Source organism: Rhododendron vialii, chromosome 6a (assembly GCF_030253575.1).
Source record: "Rhododendron vialii isolate Sample 1 chromosome 6a, ASM3025357v1".
In the NCBI taxonomy this organism is placed as follows: Eukaryota; Viridiplantae; Streptophyta; class Magnoliopsida; order Ericales; family Ericaceae; genus Rhododendron; species Rhododendron vialii.
The window spans coordinates 23,917,165-23,937,056 of NC_080562.1; the positions used below are offsets into that span (position 1 = coordinate 23,917,165).

Genomic DNA, 19,892 nt, shown 5'->3' on the forward strand with positions numbered 1-19,892 from the left:
ACCAGCTTACGCGCATTTCGGACTAATCCCTACAGCCATTTCACACGCTTACGCGTGGAATAAAGTGGCCCTAAGAATTATTAGCCAAGAGAATCGAACTTGAAACATTAAGATGCTCATAGTTGGTTTTTATTCATGAAGTCAAATAGAAAGGCAAAAAAAAGTGAAGTTACCAACCTCTCCTCTGGCGCTGGGCCGCTGGCCTAGGAGTAGAAGAGTTCGGGGCCGGCAAGTCCTTTGTTATTCTTGATTTTTTAAATGGATATTCTTTTAAGGGAAAAGGAAATAATGAAAAAAAAAATGGGACTAAGAAGGATATGGCGGATTGCCCCACACCAACCACCAAATGAAACATCTCCTACGCTTCTATTGATAAAAACATATACGGAGTAGAAAAAAGGGTAGCAGAGCCTGCCATATAAACCAATTACACTTAAACTCAAACTTTTATGCACTTAATCCAAGGCAAGGGCCAATAGACCGCTGCCTAGGGTCTCCAAATTTTTGTTCCAAAATAGGGACCCTAAGTTCAAGTTAATAATATACTATATTGAATACCATAGACTCATACAAATCCTTGCATGTGTTCCAGCGATAAGACACAAGCCACTCCTTCCAAAGATCTTGAGTTCAATTCTTGTACGTTTTGTCTCCATTGTTTTAGCGGGATGCATAATTGGAAAAGCACCTTATTTATGACATCTAACCCATTGAGATTCAACCCAGACAAAAATAAGTTTACATACCCTTCGTACTACAAACCACATGTTATTAGCTACACAACCAAATATTTATTGCTATACTTTTTCGCAAAATTACAAAAAAAAAAAAAAACACTTGCTACCGTTCATTTTTATAAGTATTTTACCCTATGTTTCATTTAAGACTTTTTATAAGCTCAAATTAGTTAAAACTAACAAGAACATACATACAGATAGGCCCCATGATGCAGATACGCCTAGGGCCTCCAAAAGTGTAGGGCCGGCCCTAACTCAATCTCAAACTGCATCTACCAATTACACTCAATTTCAAACTTCTACACTCTCAAACTGCATCGCCTGCAATACCCCAAGAACATCAAATTGCAGGAATTGCTGCAACTAAATTTTAGTCTCCCAGAGAAAAGTAACGAAAATACATGACCTGAAAAGGGATACTAGTTGCAGGATAGAAGTTGACAGCCACATCCATGTCTTGGGTAACAAGAAATGACACCAAAGTCATTGGTTATGTTTTTACACTTGATATAGAAAGGAAGCCTAAAAAACTTGATTTTGAACATGTTTCAATCTGTGTGTCACTAGAGACACAGATAAGTACCATGAACATTACGATAATCTTTTGTACTACTTGGCTTACATACACCGAACAAACAACAAAGCATTGCTGGAAACTCTCATTGCCTCAATGCAGCTGCTATTTTCTTCTGGATTAGCTCAACTCCCAGACGAGGAGACAATCTCGGCAGTACTTCCTGCAACGGAGATATAAGTTCATTGTGATACTCCACCACCATTGAACAAAGATAACAGGTTTCTTGCGATACTTTACCCTCAGAAAGCAACCTGTCTAAATGCTAATTCAAGAACAAAATCCTTGGAGACACCGCATGATAATCTCTAGGCACAAATGTACAACGAAATATAACAATTATCAACGATCCACTCTTCAGAAAATGCTTCATGTTTAATTTGATTCCCAAGAACATTTATACTATCCAATCACAAAGTCCCTCGATTTCAAGAACCCAGCTCGAAGAGCACTATCAATTTTGACAACATAGAAGCTTAGAAAGGCAAAATATGTACAACATTGGCTCCTCACGGCATGATGGGACAAGTATGCACCGTATCCGAACATACAAAAATATGTGCTCCTCACTTGTACTTGACAAGGAAGAAACACATAGGCTCCATTTGTGTCGAAGTAAAATATTTTACAATTCTTGTAAAATATTTTTACAGGATATAATCTTTCTGTTTCTATTTTTTTGGTGTTTGGCTGGCGTGTTAAAAATAATGTGAAAAATGTATCTTACTTAATTAAAGGCAATTGGACTCGAGCTATGACGGTTTCTTCCTCAAACATATATATCTATGAGACACACTCACACATATATATATTTCTACACGTGTTTATATACATCTATAGTTACAGGCATAGGTATGTAGAAAAAGTTGTGAACTTATTGCCATTGATAGGATAATTAAATGAGATATGATAGAGTGATCTTGTTGATGTTCTGTTCTCTGTACACAATTCCATTCTAGTGCAAGCGAGAGAGAGAGAGAGAGAGAGAGAGAGAGAGAGAGAGAGAGAGAGAGAGGTTTTCAAGAAAAACTCCTTTTTTTCAAGTAATAACTATTGAAAAGGCATTAAGGGGATGCCACCCACGTACAATTAAAATTAAAAAACAAAAGGCCAAAAAACCGACAAAACCAAAAGAGACCGAACAATCAAGAGAGCCTATACATTTCTCTAAACACCTAAAATATCTATCATACCAAGGAGTTGATCAAGAGTAGGTTTACACTCCCTAGACTCCAAACTAAACAAACTAGAAAGAAAAAACTCTTAAATCTAAGGGACAACTCTCATCCCTATCAAAATATCTACGATTCCTCTCTTGCCAAATAAGCCACATCAAGCACAACGGAACTACCCTCCAAAGCTTTCGTCTTATTTATCCACTCTTGCCCCATACCATTCTTGAATAAAGCTCTACCACCGTCGCAAGGACCACCAAACAAGAACTGTATCCCTAGAGATCCCTAGCGTCCGGACAATGAATGAACAGTCGCACCCCTGATTCAGCATCAGTCAAACACATGCAACAGTTATTCACGATCACCATCCTACGCCGTATAAGATTATCAATAGTGAGAATCTTAACCTTAGCCGCACGAAGGAATTGCGGAATCAAGCAGTAGTTGCATCCTTCAAAAATGACTTAAGGGATTTTTCGGAGGAAAAAGTTTTCGCCCAATTGGAATGAATATTTTACATGTAGAATATTTTTGGCAATTTGTTCAACCAAATGTTGAAAAATGAGTACAAGAAAACATTTTACATCCAAATAAACGGAGCCATAATTAGGAGAAAGAAAAGAGGAAGGCGCAAAGGGTGAAGCTAACTGATGCGGAATGTTAATGTCCTAGTCTCCTAATGAGTATTTGGTCCAAGAATGATTGTTGCTGTTGTTGTTGTTATTATTATTATTATTATTTAGTAGGATAAGTACTTCATAAGTATTTAGTAATGAACTTTTGATAAAATAAGATCATGATAAGTAGTAAGTCATGTGTTTTGTTATGAGTATGTTCTCCAGTGTTACTAGGATTCTAATTTCTTTTCTGCTAGGATTTTAGTTATGTACCATTCAAAGTTTTGACTAATGAGATTTGAGTTTTAAGGCTGTAGCCTTATGTTGGGGTTGTGGCCTATTTGCACTACCTTTCTTTCCCTCTCCAATCTCCCACGTGCTCCATCGATTTTGGTATCAGAGCTTAGTCTCTCTCTCTCTCTCTCTCTCTCTCTCACTCCCAAAGCTCTGCCATTGATATTGCTATATCAGTAACACCCCCCACCCACCCCCCCAAAAAAAAAAAAAGTTGTGAGCGAAATGCCATCAAACGCCTGCTTTCCAGATTGTCTCCATCGTTAAAATCTCACTAGTATATCCCAGTCACAAATCTCTTCATACCCTCTTCACCAATAAGGGAAAGTATGGCAGTCAGAGTCAAAAAATTGGACAACAAATTATATCCAGCTAAACACAGCTTTGGAGAAATTGTTACATTATAACAGAGGTGATACATTAGGAATCCCATAAAGTTCTTGTGAATATAAAGTGGAAATTGTTGATCAAGAGGATTCAAAAGGCAAAAAAGGTGTCGATTTGATAGAAAATTTGGAAGGTGCCAATGGCCAAGAAGAAGCAACTGAAACCACACCAAACCAACTGGGCTTTAAGTCCCAAACAATTAGGGTTGGCTACATGAATCAGTTTTTCTATTGAGCTCTCTCTAGGGCAACAAATGAAAGGATAGATTTTATTGGGATTGAAGATTTTATTGGGGTTGTCAAGTTGGATATCAATCCACTGACTATGATTACTTGGAACCAGAAGCAAATCAAGTAACTGCCATATTCAAGTTATTTCTTCCGTTGACATGACATTGCTCAATATTTAGACTTTAGCTTGAACTTGAGGTTGAGTTGTTTTTCTTTGTCGGGAAGAATGATGCGGAATGTTAATGTCCTACTCATTAGAGGAAGATTTTCGTCCAAGAAATATTGTTATTATTATTGTTGTTATAATCATTTAGTAGGATAAGATCTTGATAATATTTAGTTATGATAAGATAAGGTCAGAAAGAGTGATGATCCAAGACCAAGAGATACCAAAGAGTGACCATTTTAGGTATTTAGGCTCGATTATTATTAAAGATGGAGAGATTGTTCATGATGTGACCCATAGGATCCAAGTGGGGTGGCTCAAGTAGAGGAGCGCTACTGGTGTACTATGTAACAAAGAGGGTACCCACAAAATTGAAGGAAAATTTTTATAGAACTGCCATAAGACCAGCGATGCTTTACGGGACATAATGTTGTCCTATTAAGAAACAACAGGTGAGCAAGATGGGTGTAGCGGAAATGAGAATGTTGAGGTGGACGTGTGGTAAGACTAGACAAATGTAACGCTTCGTGAGAGATGGTAGGTGCAGCACCTATAGAGGAGAAGTTGAGGGAAAATAGGCTAAGGTGGTTTAGGCATGTCTACCATAGACCTGGAGATGCAGTAGTTAAGAGAGTGGATAGGATAGCTTTGAGTAACAACGCTACGGGGAGGAGAAGACCTAAATCGACATTAGATGCTGTTGTACGCAAAGATATGAGTCTAAAGGGTTTGAAATGGTCATTGACAGAGCTCAATGGAGAAAAATGATTCATGTAGCTGACCCCAATTGATTGGGACATAAGGCTTGGTTTGGTTTGGTTTGGTTTATGATAAGATAAGGTCAGATCAACATAAGTAGTTAATTATGATATATTATGTTATGACTATGTTTTCTACTCTTACTAGGATTCGAATTTCTTTTCTATTCAGATTTTAATTCTATAAATAAGAACTTCTTAGATGTACTATTCAGAATTTTCATTAATGAGCAGAGTATAAGGTTGTGGCCTTTTTAATTAGGGTTCTGGTCCATTTGCGCTACCTTTCTTTCCCTTGGCCTTCACAATGAACTACAAAGCACCTGCAACATCAACCATAGAGAAAAGTCTAGCTCTGCACGTAGTATAATGCATTTCACAAACAGAGAGATTGGCATGGTTCTTGTTTGTATTTGTAGTTCTGTACCTCGTTGGTTATGAGTTGATGTGGACTCAGTTATGAGGCTTGAGGAGAAGTTGATTCACCTAGGTCTTAGGGTGATACAACAATAGATAGAGTGTGGAACTTGATTTGTAATCAAACCAAGTCGATCAGCAATGTAAATATGTATAATTTCTTCAATGAGCAAAATAAAATCCGTGGACATCTCTTTCATCTTGGAAAATGACTAAATCACTTTTCAAGCTCAGGTGGCACTCTTCAGGCAAGAACATGAAGAGAATGCAAAGCAATAAAATTTGGGGCACATCATCTGATCATCATGTGCCCTACTCCGCTACACTTTCAGGCATCTCTTGGATGTTAGCAAGAGGTCAGGGAGAGGAAATGACTCTCCATAACGAATTTCTGTAACCAAACGAATTGCAGCTACTGTAGTTTGAGCATCAATTCACATCCAGTCGGCAAATGCGGCAGTAAATCAGGTGGTCACCTACCGACCTCAATACTCTTCCATCTCCTTCTTTTATCATTGCCTAAGGATCGCATTGTTTCTCTGTCTATTAGCTTTCTAACTCTCACTTTCAGTTATATGAAAGAAAAAAAGAAAAAAACTGGGAGGACACAATTATTAAGTCAAAGTCTAGCATATCATGATCTCAAAAGTAACCAGACCATGGTTAGTGGCGGAATTGTCTTCATGATCTGCAGATTTTCGCCTTTTGGTTTTTGCGCAATAACCAGGATAGGTTAAACACGACAGTTCTTCTATGTCATGACTCCACATACATCCAACAGGTTCAATAGTTCACACCAGATTCTCAGTCTATGTTCTCCATAACTATATTAAACTCTGGGAAATGATTTTGCCACTCCCTTTATTGTTAACGCCACTCCCATACAAGTGTATTTTTGCAACAAAAATACACTTCCAGGGGAGTGGCGTTGACAAAAAAGGGAGTGGCAAAATCAGCAGCCAATGCCAAATTGGTTTCTCACTGATGTCCACTTCTATGGGGTATGGTTATTCATCACCTATTCAGCAAAGAAAGGAGAGGAAAAGCATTTTTTGATATTGTTTGTAAAAAGTATTTTCCTGGTAAAATACAAATTCACTCAAAACCCAAACAACATATTGGTGTAATCACCAAATAAATAGACAAACGAACACGGGGGCAAGAAACACAAACAAAACACCAGCAGTCATACCTCATACAACAATCAGGTTCCAACATCAAACCTGACCAAGCTGTACAGGCAACCTAAGAACTCTATACAAGATCACAGATTCAGAACAAACTAAGATGACCTACGTGCGTGAGGCAGACCACAATCGTCACTATTCTTATGGTTAAAGACCCATCATTCTACTATATTCCTCATTTTTGCCAAGTTGACTTTGAGCCTAGAGACTTGAGTAACGGCAATACTTAGTCAAATTCCACTGAAGATCATGTTAATTTGTCCACTGTAATCATGACTTAGTTTTCATTCGAAATTGCTGTCAGATACTAACTCTTAGTCTTCAAGATTCTTGGATAGTACTTCTAGGTTGGTTATCTTCCATTACATAGCTTCATCTATGGACAGGTAGGCTTTGAATATCAGCAGAAGATTTACAACAAATGGCCTCTTTTTGAACTATACAAGATACTAACCAGCACACCATGATGCATTGAATGAAGGTTAAGTAGTGCTTTACTCTTAACTTATCAAAAAGAGAGAGAGAGAGAGAGAGAGAGAGAGAGAGAGAGGATGCTTTACTCTAACTATTACTTCCTTTTTAAACACAATTAAAAGCATTTGGTAGGAAAAGGGAACTCATGTTATTTGTTCCTCGCCCTCGAGGGAAAATAAAGGTATGCTAAAGCAGAAAAGGAAGAAGTATCTAATATTTCTTGTTTTAGTTCCGACAAAGCTTGGTTGATCGGGGTTGGGTTATTTTGGTGACTAGAATAGAAAAATAGGCAATTACTTCTTATTTAAGTAATTCTTCTTCAGGAGTAGCAACTAAAGTTTATATCTAGAATATACTTACCGAAAAAGTTAATATCTGTAGACGGGAATCACAAGTTAGTAACCAGCCAAAACTGCAGCGAGAATTTGATTCTAACTCTACTTCGTAAGTGATTTGTGTGTCTTCGTTGGTTCCACAATAACCAGAAAAAACGCTAGAACATATCCAATCAAAGCAAGGGCAAAACAATTGTAACTACGCAAAAAAGTAGATGGCTTATATGAGCTAAGCTCAAAACACTACTGACAAATTTGTCAGACAGGACTGTCTCATACATCATATGTATGGAAGCAACTTAAATTAATTGGAAGGAACTGAAAACAGATGGAAAATTGATCCATACAAAGGTCAATCAATTATTCCGATTTTTGCATCTGGGGAAGTTCGCTATAAAAAACTCCTTCATTCAATAATCACTTCTTGTTTATTATTATAACTAACCAAAACAATTAGTAATTCCCTTTATGTAAGTTCGCTTAGATTTATCCTTCTAGAAAACAAGCTCCACTTGCTTCTACTCTTAACTTTGGTCATTGAATTTTGCTCTGGAAGATAACTTCTGTAACTGAAAATCTAAGACCCTAACCTTACCAACTTCTTTAACTAGGTGGGTTTTTTTTATCGAAGTTCCTCAAACTTCTGTTTCCATTCTCTCAAGCTACAAACATACAAATTGTCCCCTGTTGGTCCATAAATGATTGAGCTCTTGAGATTTTTTTTATTCCTATGAGGCATGAGTCATGACTATTCAGCATTATCATCACAGAATGGCAATTCTCAGATCTAAACCATGACTTAACATGATAGCCTAGGCCTTTAACAGCGTAAATACCCCTCTCTATCCACACATCGAAACAAAAAAGGAAAGAGAAAAGGATAGGCAAAAGAACCCTATGAAGCACTGACGATCCTATAGACCACTGAATCCGTGTCGGAACGTCCGAGGATGGGTATGGGCATGCCACGCGGCATGTCTATTAAATTTTAATATTTTCTATGGCGGGTCATGCCGTTGACAATCTTGGGGACACGACAAGGTGATTTTTTAATTTTTTTTAAAAGCTTTTCCGGAGTAAAAGATTTATTACTTCAATTCACATTATCATGTCTAACCCAATCTCCAAAGGAACATTACGATATTTATCGTCTGAGATAGATTAAAAAAAAAAACTAAATTATAAGTGCTAAGAAGGGAAGAAAGAGAACACTCAGAATAATATCTCTAAACCAATCAACAAAGAAAGCTATCATTGCTGCCCATAAACTGTGTGGAAGGATGATATACTTAATCCTCTAATGATATGTGTCAATACCATAAATAGCTAGTGGCCATAGTGGATAAGCCATTGGTTTGTGTTGGGGAGGAAGGGAGAGAGAGGGGGGAGAGAGATTTGCTACAAAAGTGAAATTTAATTAGTTCAACGAACCATCATTGTTAGAAGAGAGATTCTCTTTGTGAAACCACCCTTATAATTGTTGGCCCTCGACCAAAAGAGAATGCAAAATAACCACTAGCACATTGATATGAAACTGTTAGAGCTTGTCCTTCAATTATAACCTCCAAAACTAGTATATGAGCTTGGGTGGCCTCTCCACTCATTGCCAATTGGTTTTGAGTTGGATGCTTTAACATAGTATCAGAGCTAGGTTTTCAGAGGCTTTTGGACAAGACTCTCCTGATTGATTACCCCATTGTTTGTGCCCTAAGCGTACCTTGTTTTGTTGTGATCCCTACCTTAATGAATCCTTTGAGTGGGATGCTTTAACAGAAACTATTGAAAATTGCCATTAGTCATGAACTATTGCAAGCCAAAGCACACAAGGACTTTTACTTTAAGAGGTATAACTGCTTTTCAAATCATTCTGTGATGGAGCGAAGGACAACGTTATGATTACCAACATATACAGAAAAAGAGTAGCAGGAATCGATCTAACAATGAATTGACCACAACCATTTACCATTGATAGTAGGTCTCATGAAAATTCACCAAGAATGGCCAACAAAGATACCCACTCAACCACTTCACATTAATTTAGCTTTCTGGAAAATTTTGAAAAATATGAAAGTCAAAGGACAAAGAGTCCTAGAAGCAAGGGAAAAATCACAAAATGAACTAATCGAAACAAACGTGAGACGAAACATTAAAAAAACAAAAAAAAAAGAATCACCCACCCAACGTCCTCCCAAAAATGAACCCTCGCACCGTTTTCCAACAACAGTGCAAAAGATAAGAAACGTGAGAAAACAAGAAATCCTTGAAGATTGACAATTACCCCTATTCAAAATAGTTGTACTACCTCAATTAGAAAGAGACAAGGCACAAAGGTCTGTTGGGGTCTAGACGCGAGGCTCGAGCCGAGACGCAATTAGGCAAGAAAAATAGCAAAAATAGCAAATACCGATTTTTCAAATAATAAAGACTTAAGACAATTAAGTTTATAGAGTGTAACATGTAAAAATCAATAAAATCATTTACCAAATGCCAAATAGTCAACTATCCTTGCATAGAGAAGAACTAAATCATCAAATTCAATAAAAGTCAATCATCCAATATTTGAAACAGAGGTTGAGAGAGAAAAGTTTGGTTTGAGTCGTTAGATTGGGAAATGATAGATTGACGTGGTCTACTAATGTGCGAGGATCGTTTAGCCCTCAGGTTAAGACCAACATTGTGACCTTTAGATAGGCTCACCAGGCGTGCACCTAGCGCCTTTCTCAAACGTGTGCTCCTTTGTTGCCTAGACCTCGCCTTTGCAAGTCACCTCGCCTGGACCCCTTCCAGGCGCCAAGAGTGAACCTTGATGCACCACACACCTAGGCATGCCTTCTAAAACTATGGCAAAGAACCACTTAGCCAAAGTTCATCTTGTTTCCTTTCTTCACCAAACTCACCACTAAGCCCTTAAAAGAGCTCTAATACCAACTCGGGAGAACAAACTTCCAAATAATGAAGCTAGACACTAGATTGCATGCCTAGGACATTAAAGAAGCAAAGCCTTAGAACAAGAAGAACAAATGAGAAGCAACACTAGGATAAGAAGAAAAGAAAATAACCTCTTAAATTGTAGTATTTTTATTAGACTTCTCCACCAAATACCCTTTATTGGGCAAAGTAAATTAGGTATATATAGGCTCTACCAAATACGAACATGCACCAAGGTATGTACATGAACCTCCGTAATAAAAACATTCACAACCCTTTAACTAAATAAATGAATGATTCAACCTCAAGCATGACCTTTAACTGCCAAGCGAAAAAAAAAAAAAGAAAAAAAGCATGACCTTTAACTACATACATGAATGAGCATTAAGTTACAATTACGAATCAACTTGTACATGAATAACACGTATATGCACGACTTAGTTACTGGAAGACACTAATGAAGTTAGCACAAATATCAAGACGACTTAAGCACAATCATGCTAAGTACAGGGTTTTCATTTCATCAACAATAAAGTTGGTTTTCAAGAATGGCCAAAAACCTTTCACCTCTTCTGCGCCCTAATGGCATTGTAATAGCAAGCTTCATTTGAATATGATAGTGTCACTAGGTAGGTAAAATATCTGAAATGATGGTTACGTTGGACTACCCAAATGTATATCCTATCTAGCGAATTCCCTCTCCCTCTCTCAAAAGATAAGTATTTGTAAAATGCACCTTCGTGAAAAATAACTTAAAATAAACTTTTCACTTACCTCAATTGTACTAACTTGATTACTCAATCAAAGGGCTCGAGTGCAATAGATTTGGCTCTTCAATAAGGCCAAACAAACCTAACCACCGTCTAAGCTACCCTCTGTGCCGATTTTCCTCTGTTTCTCTATACCGACGGTAATGTAGACTCTCTCTCTCTCTCTCTCTCTCTCTCTCTCTCTCTCTCTCTCTCTCTCTCTCTCTCTCTCTCATACTAACTTGATTACTCAATCAAAGGGCTCGAGTGCAACTGATTTGGCTCTTCGATAAGGCCAAACAAACCTAACCACCATCTAAGCGCTATCTCCCTCTCTCTCTCGAAAGAAACAATCTACAAATGGGTGAAGTGCCTTTTTTGACACAATAAAAAAGACTATTTTTCAAACAAAGCAAATTAATTATATATCGGGGCGGTTCCGGAGACCCTGAAAAAAAACCTCTAAAAAAACCCCCCAAAGTTCCCGATCGAATTTTGATAATCCGAGCCGCTCAATATAATCAGAACGTGATTTTTAGGGTGCCCGCGAGAAATGAGCAAAAAAAAATGACCGGGAAGGGCTTCATCCAAACGGTTTTTTATTGAACTTTATTGAATGGTTCATTATAAAATTGCTCAAATCAAGACCTTCCCGGTTTTTTTTTTTGCCAATTTCATGCAGGCACCCTTAAAATCATGTTCTTAACACATTGAGCAGCTCGGATCATCAAAATTTGATCGGGAACTATAAGGTTAAGATTTGGGGGGTTTTTCTAGGGGTCCCCGGAACCGCCCCGATTATATAAATATATGACCTTTTTGTCAAGTCTACGTATCCTTTAATAAAAGCATCAATGGCATTGCCTCTATATCACACTCCCACCGTACACGAGGCAACGTAACATGGCCAAACTAAAATCTTATTTGGATCCCTACCACAATGTCGACATACTTTTGGCCATGTACTACCAAACGCTGTGACGGTTACATTGAGTGGGTGAGATTTGTACATCTCTACCAGAATCTAGGGTTGGATCTCCAAAATCTCTCTCTCTCTCTCTCTCTCTCTCTCTCTCTCTCTCTCTCTCTCTCTCTCTCTCTCTCTCTCTCTCTCTCTCTCTCTCTCTATATATATATATATATATATATATATATTATATGTGTTTGTGTGTGTGTGTGTGTGCGCGCGCGTGTGTGTATACACAAATGGTCTATAAAAACATCTCTTCCTCACAATTCGATTCGTAAAGAGTCACTCCATCTCTCTCTCTCTCTCTCTCTCTCTCTCTCTCTCTCTCTCATGGCAAAAACTAATGCTCTTACAAGGACGACAGTAGTAACATATAGAGAGTGCCTCCATAACTATGCAACACAAGTCATGCGCCACACCTTTGATGGGTGCGGAGAATATGAGCCAAGAGGAGAGCCCGGAACATCTGAGGCCTTGCTTTGTGGTGTTTGTGGTTGCCACCGCAACTTCCATCGCAAACAAGAGATAAATCTACCTCTCTCTTGCCTCCAGGCTGCAAGGGTTCGCATCTTCCAAAGCCCCACCACCACCACCACTTCTCCACAACCACCCTGCCCACCACCACAATCACAATTGCACAGTGCCAAACATGCAAAAGTTAATCCACAACCGATTGAATCACCACTGAAACCATTCAACAACGAGATTGAGGAAAGGCGAATGAAGAGGAAACGAAGGACAAATTTCACACAGGCCCAAAAAGATCAAATGACAGTGTTCGCTGAGAGGTTGGGTTGGCGGATTAGGGGACATGGCAAAGAAGTTTATGAATTCTGTGAAGATATTGGAATTACCCGCCAAGTCCTAAAGGTTTGGATGAACAACAACAAGCGCCTGATGAAATCTAGAGATTCTAGACAATCATCATCGGCCCTCCATCTCTAAAACTAGTATCTACTTCAAAGACCTGGTTTCAGAAGAGGAAAGGGTCATATTCATGTTTAGTTGTCTATTTTGCTTTCCTTCCCAAAAGACATTGCTAAATAAAAGCTTACATTGGACATGTATTGTAAAGTTAATTTCCTTTTAACATCTTTTCTTTCTTTATTTGAACTACTATTGATCCACCTTTACTTGAAAACTTATTTGGACGTTATTTTTTATTTCAAGAAATCTCTTATCCTACCCTCATTCAAAATGCTCTTCAAGCCTTCCACCTAACGATCTCAATGTCTTAAATAGTAGAAGGAAATTAGTAGTCAATGTTGACATATCAAATCATGACAAGATCAACATTTAATAATTTGTAACTAACATTGCCAAGTTATTTGTTCATCCTTTGTCACTATCCGATGACACACAAGTACCCTAAATAGTAGCTATTTCTAGAGCTACTATTAGAGCATCTCCAACCCAAACACTCTACATTTCTTTATTTTAGAGGATTAAAATACAACTTTACATCCAAAAAAGTGAATTTAAAGGATTTTACTGTTCACATCAACTCCAACCCACTCACCTATATTTTCATCTCTAAAGATTTCCCTCTAAAATTAACCTCTAAACTTCCCTCCAAATTTCCAACAAAAGAAATATCTATGAAACAATTTCTTGCAAAATTAACCTCTAAAATTCCTTCCAATCACTTTTCTCGTCGTGTTATTTCCACTGGCTCCTTGTATGCCTATATTTTATCCATCTCCTTTTCCCACCTTTCCTTTTTATTCTTGTTGTTCATCTCTTTAATTGGAGCAACCCCTGTATTTTGAGTTGCAGCTTTGTTTTCTAATAGCTCACCCCATATGTATCTAACAATGCACCTAACATTGTTTTGTGGTATTCTCTTATTCTCTCGTACTTGAAGTTCATATAGAGAAGATATGTTCAACAAAACAAATATAAACGTGTTGAATATTAGTCTCATTTAAAGATATTGCCTTTAACTTTCCAATTACGCCAAGTTTATAAAAAGTAAACATACATTTCAAAAGTTATAGGTATTTTACCAATCTACAATGAAATATACAAGGGACATGCTAGGTACTCCCTCCGTCCCATAATTTGAGTCCATCTTTCTATTTTGGGATGTTCCAAAATACATGTCCACTTTGAAAAGTCAAAGCCAAAGTCTTTGTAATTTTTCAAAATTACCCTTCATAAGTGAGTATGAACACTTTGAAAGGTTGTGATAGAGGAACAATTTTGGCTATAAGTACATTCTGATTTGACTTTAAGTGCATTAAATGCATGAATCCTTAAAAAGTTGGAATTCCAAAAAGGAAGGAGTATTTAAATTTGGAACCAAATGCTCACAAGGACAAAGTTGGAATTAAGAAAAGATGAATAGAGGAATGGAGAAGATCCTCTATATTTATTGATACTCCATATTTAGAGTACGTAACTCAATCCTCTCAAATAGAGAAAAAAATATATTAGAAGGTGGATTGGAGCTCTATTTTACTACCTCAAAAAAAAAAAATACTGAAGGGATCTAATGTTTCCCAACACTTCTGATTCCAACAATATCCTACAGTTGGTCTAAGTCACAGCCCAAGCCCAAGCCTGAACCAGACCATTTAATAAGCATGTGCTGCGTCCTTGCAAAAGGCCCTCGTCAAGTGAAGCAGCGTTTTGAATATATATTTTGCTGCCCCATATGTATAGTCTTACGTGCTCACGGCCAAGGAAGAAATTTAAAGCTAGGGTTCCTCAATGTCACCGCCGACCAAGAAATCACATCAAATGAGGCCACTTTTGGAGAAGAAGCGTTGTCAAAGAGCAAGAAATCAAAGCAACATTCAATGTGTTGCCGATTAGGTCATTGAAGGAGAAACCTTCAGCGCTGTGACGTACTTCCAGGAGGGAACGTGGTTTCCCAACAACCAAATTATTCTGATACTTTTTCCTAATCAAGAAAATGGTCTACACGATCTACCATCAACGAATAACACATAGATTCTTTTGAAGAAGGTCTCATTGGTATGAGCAACAAGATCACAAGTGTGTCCCACAAAGGTTGTTCTTTGACAAAAACAGCCGACCAAGAACATGCTCTTTAATGAGGCGAGGCGCTATCAAAGAGGTAGACTTTAAGAATTCCATGTCATCAACAAAATTCTTGCGGGTTTCTTTCTCTTCTGGTCCAACATGTTGAGTTGTGATTACGTGTTTGTCTTGATATGTTAGGTGTAGTGTTGTTTCATGGTTCGGGGATCTGACAGCTGTATTCTGAAACAAAATAACCGGGGGCATAAAGGGAAACAAAATGAAAATATTGATAAACCCTATGGGTCTGCTGTTAGATCTTGGGTTTCTCATGTCTATGCATCTCTCCTCTCTTCCTACAAATCATCAGGAGAACACAGCAATCAGATCCCCGAACCATTAGGAAACCAGAGCAGCGACCACATTAGGGTTTTACACTAACAGATGGAGACACAAGCAACTTGCAATTACGTTATTACTGCGAGAAATGGTTGGGATAGTTTCGGTTGGATGTGCCCGTGGCGTAATCCAATCTCTATTAGACATTGATGAGTATATTTTTGGACATGCCTCGCCGAGCTCTGAAAATGTGTCACGCGTCAAGGAACCTCTGCTCGGCGAACAAGGTCGGCTGTGTGAGTCATATAATTCTCGATTCACGAGTGGTCGGTCGGCACACACGGGCGCCCAAGTTCCAGGCCTTCCCTTAGTTTTAGCAACATGGGGGGAATCACCACTCACACACACGTTCTCCTACAATCTTGGTACCATTTCTCCCATGATCCCATGACACACACTTACTCCCACTACTGTCGCCCACTATCCCACAACTTGTGCACGTGCTGCACCAAGCCTATATAAACTACCCACACTCACAATTAGGGGTAGACACTCTATTTCTCTCTTTTAATATATTTTCTCTCTATCATTCCCCGACTAACTTGATTGTGGGAGGGTCCACAACCAGAAACACCACCAGTCGTGGACTTGTTTTGCAGGGAATCCTTCCCGAAGGCTCTCGACGTGATCATTCAAATTTGGCATGAATCCCCACAAAGTGCTCAGATCAACCGTCCTGATTTTGGCATCAACAGACATCATAGGGATGTTCAGTCTTTTGAAAGGACATCATATTCATCCACTGCATATACACACCCTAGCTTGTTGAGGTCTTTGTTTGGACACAGAGACTTTGTACTAGGATATGGTTATCGCTACTCTGTTGTTTTTTAGCCATTAGCTCTTAGCAACTCACCTAAGCAGGCTCATTCAAAAGGAGAAGTACTATGTGTTGACTAGTTTTTTTTGGAGGACCTTCCCAACTTAAGGTGAGCCTCGTTGTTAGAAAAATTTTAAGAAACCTATTGGGTGTGGTGAAGTATTTTCACAACAAGGGCTTGGCTTTTGGTGGATTCTCTACCAACACCATTGTCACGATCGATGATGTTCCTAAGCTAGTTAATGTTTCTCTTCTCTCGAAGAATAATCCCAGATATATGCTAATTTTCAATCCATCGCTCAGGTTGTACATTTTCTTTATTGGGGTCAGGTTGTCATAGATGAGTTGCAGGCCCTAGTGGGCTTACTGGGCTATTGGGTGAACAAAGAAGAACTCATTTACGACCATCCTAGTTGATGGGGAGTCGTCAAGAAGACTTGCATCCTTGAGGAACATTGCGGATTGGCAATCGATAGTACCCGCCCACAAGGTACCGTTTTACCTTTATTTGTGCCATAGTTGGACTTTATTTCATTGTGATCAATGTGTTTTGGATCCTTTGTTGACCTCTCCAAGTGCGAGTCGGAGGTCACACGTGTGGGGGAGTGTTGAAACTTGTCCCACATCGGTTAATTATCACCTCGAAAACTAGTATTTAAGCATGGGCGGCCTCTTCCCTCGTTGCCAATTGGTCTTGAGTTGGATGTAAAGTTTCCACATGGTATCAAAGCTCTAGTTGGGAGAGGTCTTGGGTTCAAGTCTCTCTATCTGCATTTGGCATTTGTCCCCCGTTTGCATTATGCTTCTCCCCTTCATATTATGTTCTCTCTTTATATGAAAATTTGCATCTCCACATGCAAGATGGGATTGCACGTAACAGTTGAAATGCTTGGATGATAGGGAACTAGCGGAACTTGATGATTGTTGAAATGCATGATGCTTGAATGATTGTTGTGAAATCCATACTTACAAAGGCAACCCGATAACTAAGTTTATTGCTTTGTTGTTGTTGTGGCTTATTAAACTTGGTAATCCTTCTTTAGTATCCATGTTATTTTGTTTCATCCAAGGGATGGGTCTTCTTTGGTTGTAATAATTTTTTTCTTTTTATGTATTGAATGTTTAGTGGCAGTCTTAGCCCTGAAATGGTATTTGGCAAAATAAACCTCTCTCACTTTAATCTGGATTACTTTACTTTGATGTTGGAAGCCAGCCCTCCTCTCTCTCTACCTGTCACTATCACTGCAAAGGAAACACACGATTAGTGCCTTCCAGCCGAAGGTGGCCGATGGGCACTCCAATGACTAAGTCAGTTCTCACTCAAGAAGAGGAAAGTAGAACTTAGTAGGAGAAGAGAGCATACCTGTTAATCCTCGTAGTATTTATAGGAGAATGCCTCCCTTGAGGGCCAAGTTCGGAGGAAGCACACTCCCCCGTGCCAGATGATGTCACCGACCACCAACCCCCGCCTGAACACAGAGCCAGGTTGGAGTTCAACCTTGAGCTTGCCGAACGGGGCTCGGTCGGGCTACGTGGGAGTACAAGGTTGGCCCCATACACCTTGGCTTAGTCATCGATGACGTGTGGCTAGGCCGTACACATCCTGCGGCGAGTTCATCGTATTCCGTTTGTCCGCACCACGCGACCGACCCATATTGGTGCCACGTGGCCAAGCCTATCCGCTCTGTACTGGTGCACCTGAGATTTACTGCGACCTCTGGAGCGACCTAGGCTAGGGTCCTAGCCTGGCTGCCCCCCAAACGGGTAAGGGATCTATATGTCGATTTATGAGAAACATTCGTGAGTGGGCTCGAGGGGCAATGTGCCCGACTGGCCCAATGGGCTAAGAACGCTAATCCGGACCACTACAGTATACTTTGACGGTTATTATGGCGCAATGAGAAATATTTTCTCGCTTCTTTCTAATTGAAGGTCTACAAATTCTATAGTCAACATACTACTGCAGCTCATACATTAAGTTTCCATTAACCAATACAGATGTAAAAGAGTCCCACCGAAAAGTTGAAGTTCTTACAATGTTGAATAAAGTAAGTAATGCAAAGAATCAATAAGGATTACAACAAGATACGTATAAGATTAAGCTAGTTGGCAGTAATCATTGTGGGTCGAATGTACATTGCTCAAATATAGGACTTCCCCACAGACAACTAAACACCCAGTAAGAGGAAAATTCCAACATAAAAAAACAGGGAAACAAAATCATGGCTGAAGCACAAAATCAGAAATTGAAAATGACTGACCTCAGTGCCATCCGACCGGACTCTCGCCAATACAGGTATCTCATACTGGTAAGCCCTCTCCCACTCAGGATTTGTAGTAATGTCCCTCACCTGATAAAAACCCAACAGCAGATCAAACCCATTCAAAAGGTTGAGAGAGCAAAACGCAATTTGCCCCATCTAAAAACACCCGGTTCTTATGTATCCAGTATGGAATCGATATGTAGCGTAGAAAATAGTAAGGAGAATGATAAATTGATGTTAATGATGAGGAAGGCCGGCCAAAACGGACATTTCACGATGTGGTTAAAAAAAGATAGGAATGTGATAGATAATTGTTAAGCAGAATCAACGAAAAAACAATAAACCGACCCAACTGATTGGGACATAAAATCTTTTTAATTTAGATTAGTTTGGGTTGGGTTGGGTTGGGTTGGGTTGGATTGGGTTTGTATATGATATCAAAGGAGGTGGAGACCTGTAAATCAACGTCGTGAAGGGAGTCCGGCGAAGAGAGAGAAAAAGCGGCGTGAAGCTTTTCTTTGAGGCCCTCGCACAAACAGCAACCGGGCTTCGAGTAGAGAATGAGCTTTCTTGATACAGCAGGAGCAGCAGCAGAAGAAGAAGAAGTGGGTTGAGGAGAGTATGAAGCCAACGGGTTTAAGGTTACCCGCTTGGGCCTTGGGCGAGTAAGGGTTAGGACAGACGATGAGAAGGGTCTTGCTGCAATTGCAACTGCCATAGCCGTGTGTGTGAGAGAGACGGGTTGGGGCATTGATGCCAACATTACTCGAGAATTAAATCAACCCGTCTATGAATACCGACGTGGTTGCAACACGAGCGGAGCCCACTTCCGAGTCTCGTATACAAACAAAAAGTGCTATGCAACAACAAACATATTCACACAAACAAATTTTTATTTTTGAGAGTTTATAAATGCAACTGGGAATTTACTGCATGTAATTTATTTTCAAGTAAATAATATTCGGATAAAAATGTCCTTACAAAAATGAACAGAAATATTCCTATTTTTATTACATATAACCACAAACATATAACCACATCTAAAACATATATCCTATAGCTTACATTTCTCTCCGTATTTTCAATTCCATTTTCTTCTTCCAGGTTTCATCTTCCTACTTCTGTTTCACATTCACCACCACCATTCTAGGAGCTCCCACCATAAACCGAGTCCATATTTGCCTCCGAACTCTCATCTCACACCTCCTAACTCTTCAATGGAAACCTTCATTACTTCTTCTCTCTCCATTGGTAAAAAGAAGAAATCTTTGACCCAACACATGAGAGCAATGTGCATTTTGATTGGGGATTAGAAGGCTGTGCAATGGAAATGAAAGTTGACAAGGAAGATGTAGCCATGGATGTTGTAGTTTCAGAGCTGAAATCACAGCAACAAGTAACTCATCACTCCTTCATTTTTAATCTG

At 39.1% G+C, this 19,892-nt stretch overlaps 1 protein-coding gene across 3 annotated transcripts; it reads right to left on the reverse strand.

Annotated features, from left to right (window-relative positions):
- Positions 1 to 1,026: 1,026 nt before the first annotated feature.
- Positions 1,027 to 19,311, reverse strand: LOC131330385 (uncharacterized). 3 transcript variants are annotated; one of them, XM_058363940.1, is made up of 4 exons: positions 18,921 to 19,309; positions 18,464 to 18,553; positions 1,566 to 1,617; positions 1,027 to 1,474 (listed from the first exon to the last, which is right to left on the reverse strand). In XM_058363940.1, exons 1-3 carry the CDS (start codon positions 19,227 to 19,229, stop codon positions 1,582 to 1,584), a joined length of 435 nt encoding a protein of 144 aa, XP_058219923.1. In that variant the 5' UTR covers positions 19,230 to 19,309; the 3' UTR covers positions 1,027 to 1,474; positions 1,566 to 1,581. The 3 variants fall into 3 exon arrangements, with proteins under 3 accessions (XP_058219923.1, XP_058219922.1, XP_058219921.1); XM_058363939.1 differs by lacking the exon at positions 1,566 to 1,617 and having other exon boundaries at positions 18,921 to 19,303; XM_058363938.1 differs by lacking the exons at positions 1,027 to 1,474; positions 1,566 to 1,617 and adding an exon at positions 5,192 to 5,874 and having other exon boundaries at positions 18,921 to 19,311.
- Between the last annotated feature and the right edge of the window lie 581 nt (positions 19,312 to 19,892).

Excerpts from the sequence above, each read along its gene's own strand:
- LOC131330385 (XM_058363938.1), bottom strand. The coding sequence starts at position 19,229 with ATGTTGGCATCAATGCCCCAACCCGTCTCTCTCACACACACGGCTATG. Across the intron at positions 18,554-18,920 it reads TTCACGACGTTGATTTACAG|GTGAGGGACATTACTACAAA; the intron begins GTCTCCACCTCC and ends GGTTTTTATCAG. Across the intron at positions 5,875-18,463 it reads TCCGGTCGGATGGCACTGAG|GCAATGATAAAAGAAGGAGA; the intron begins GTCAGTCATTTT and ends TGCGATCCTTAG.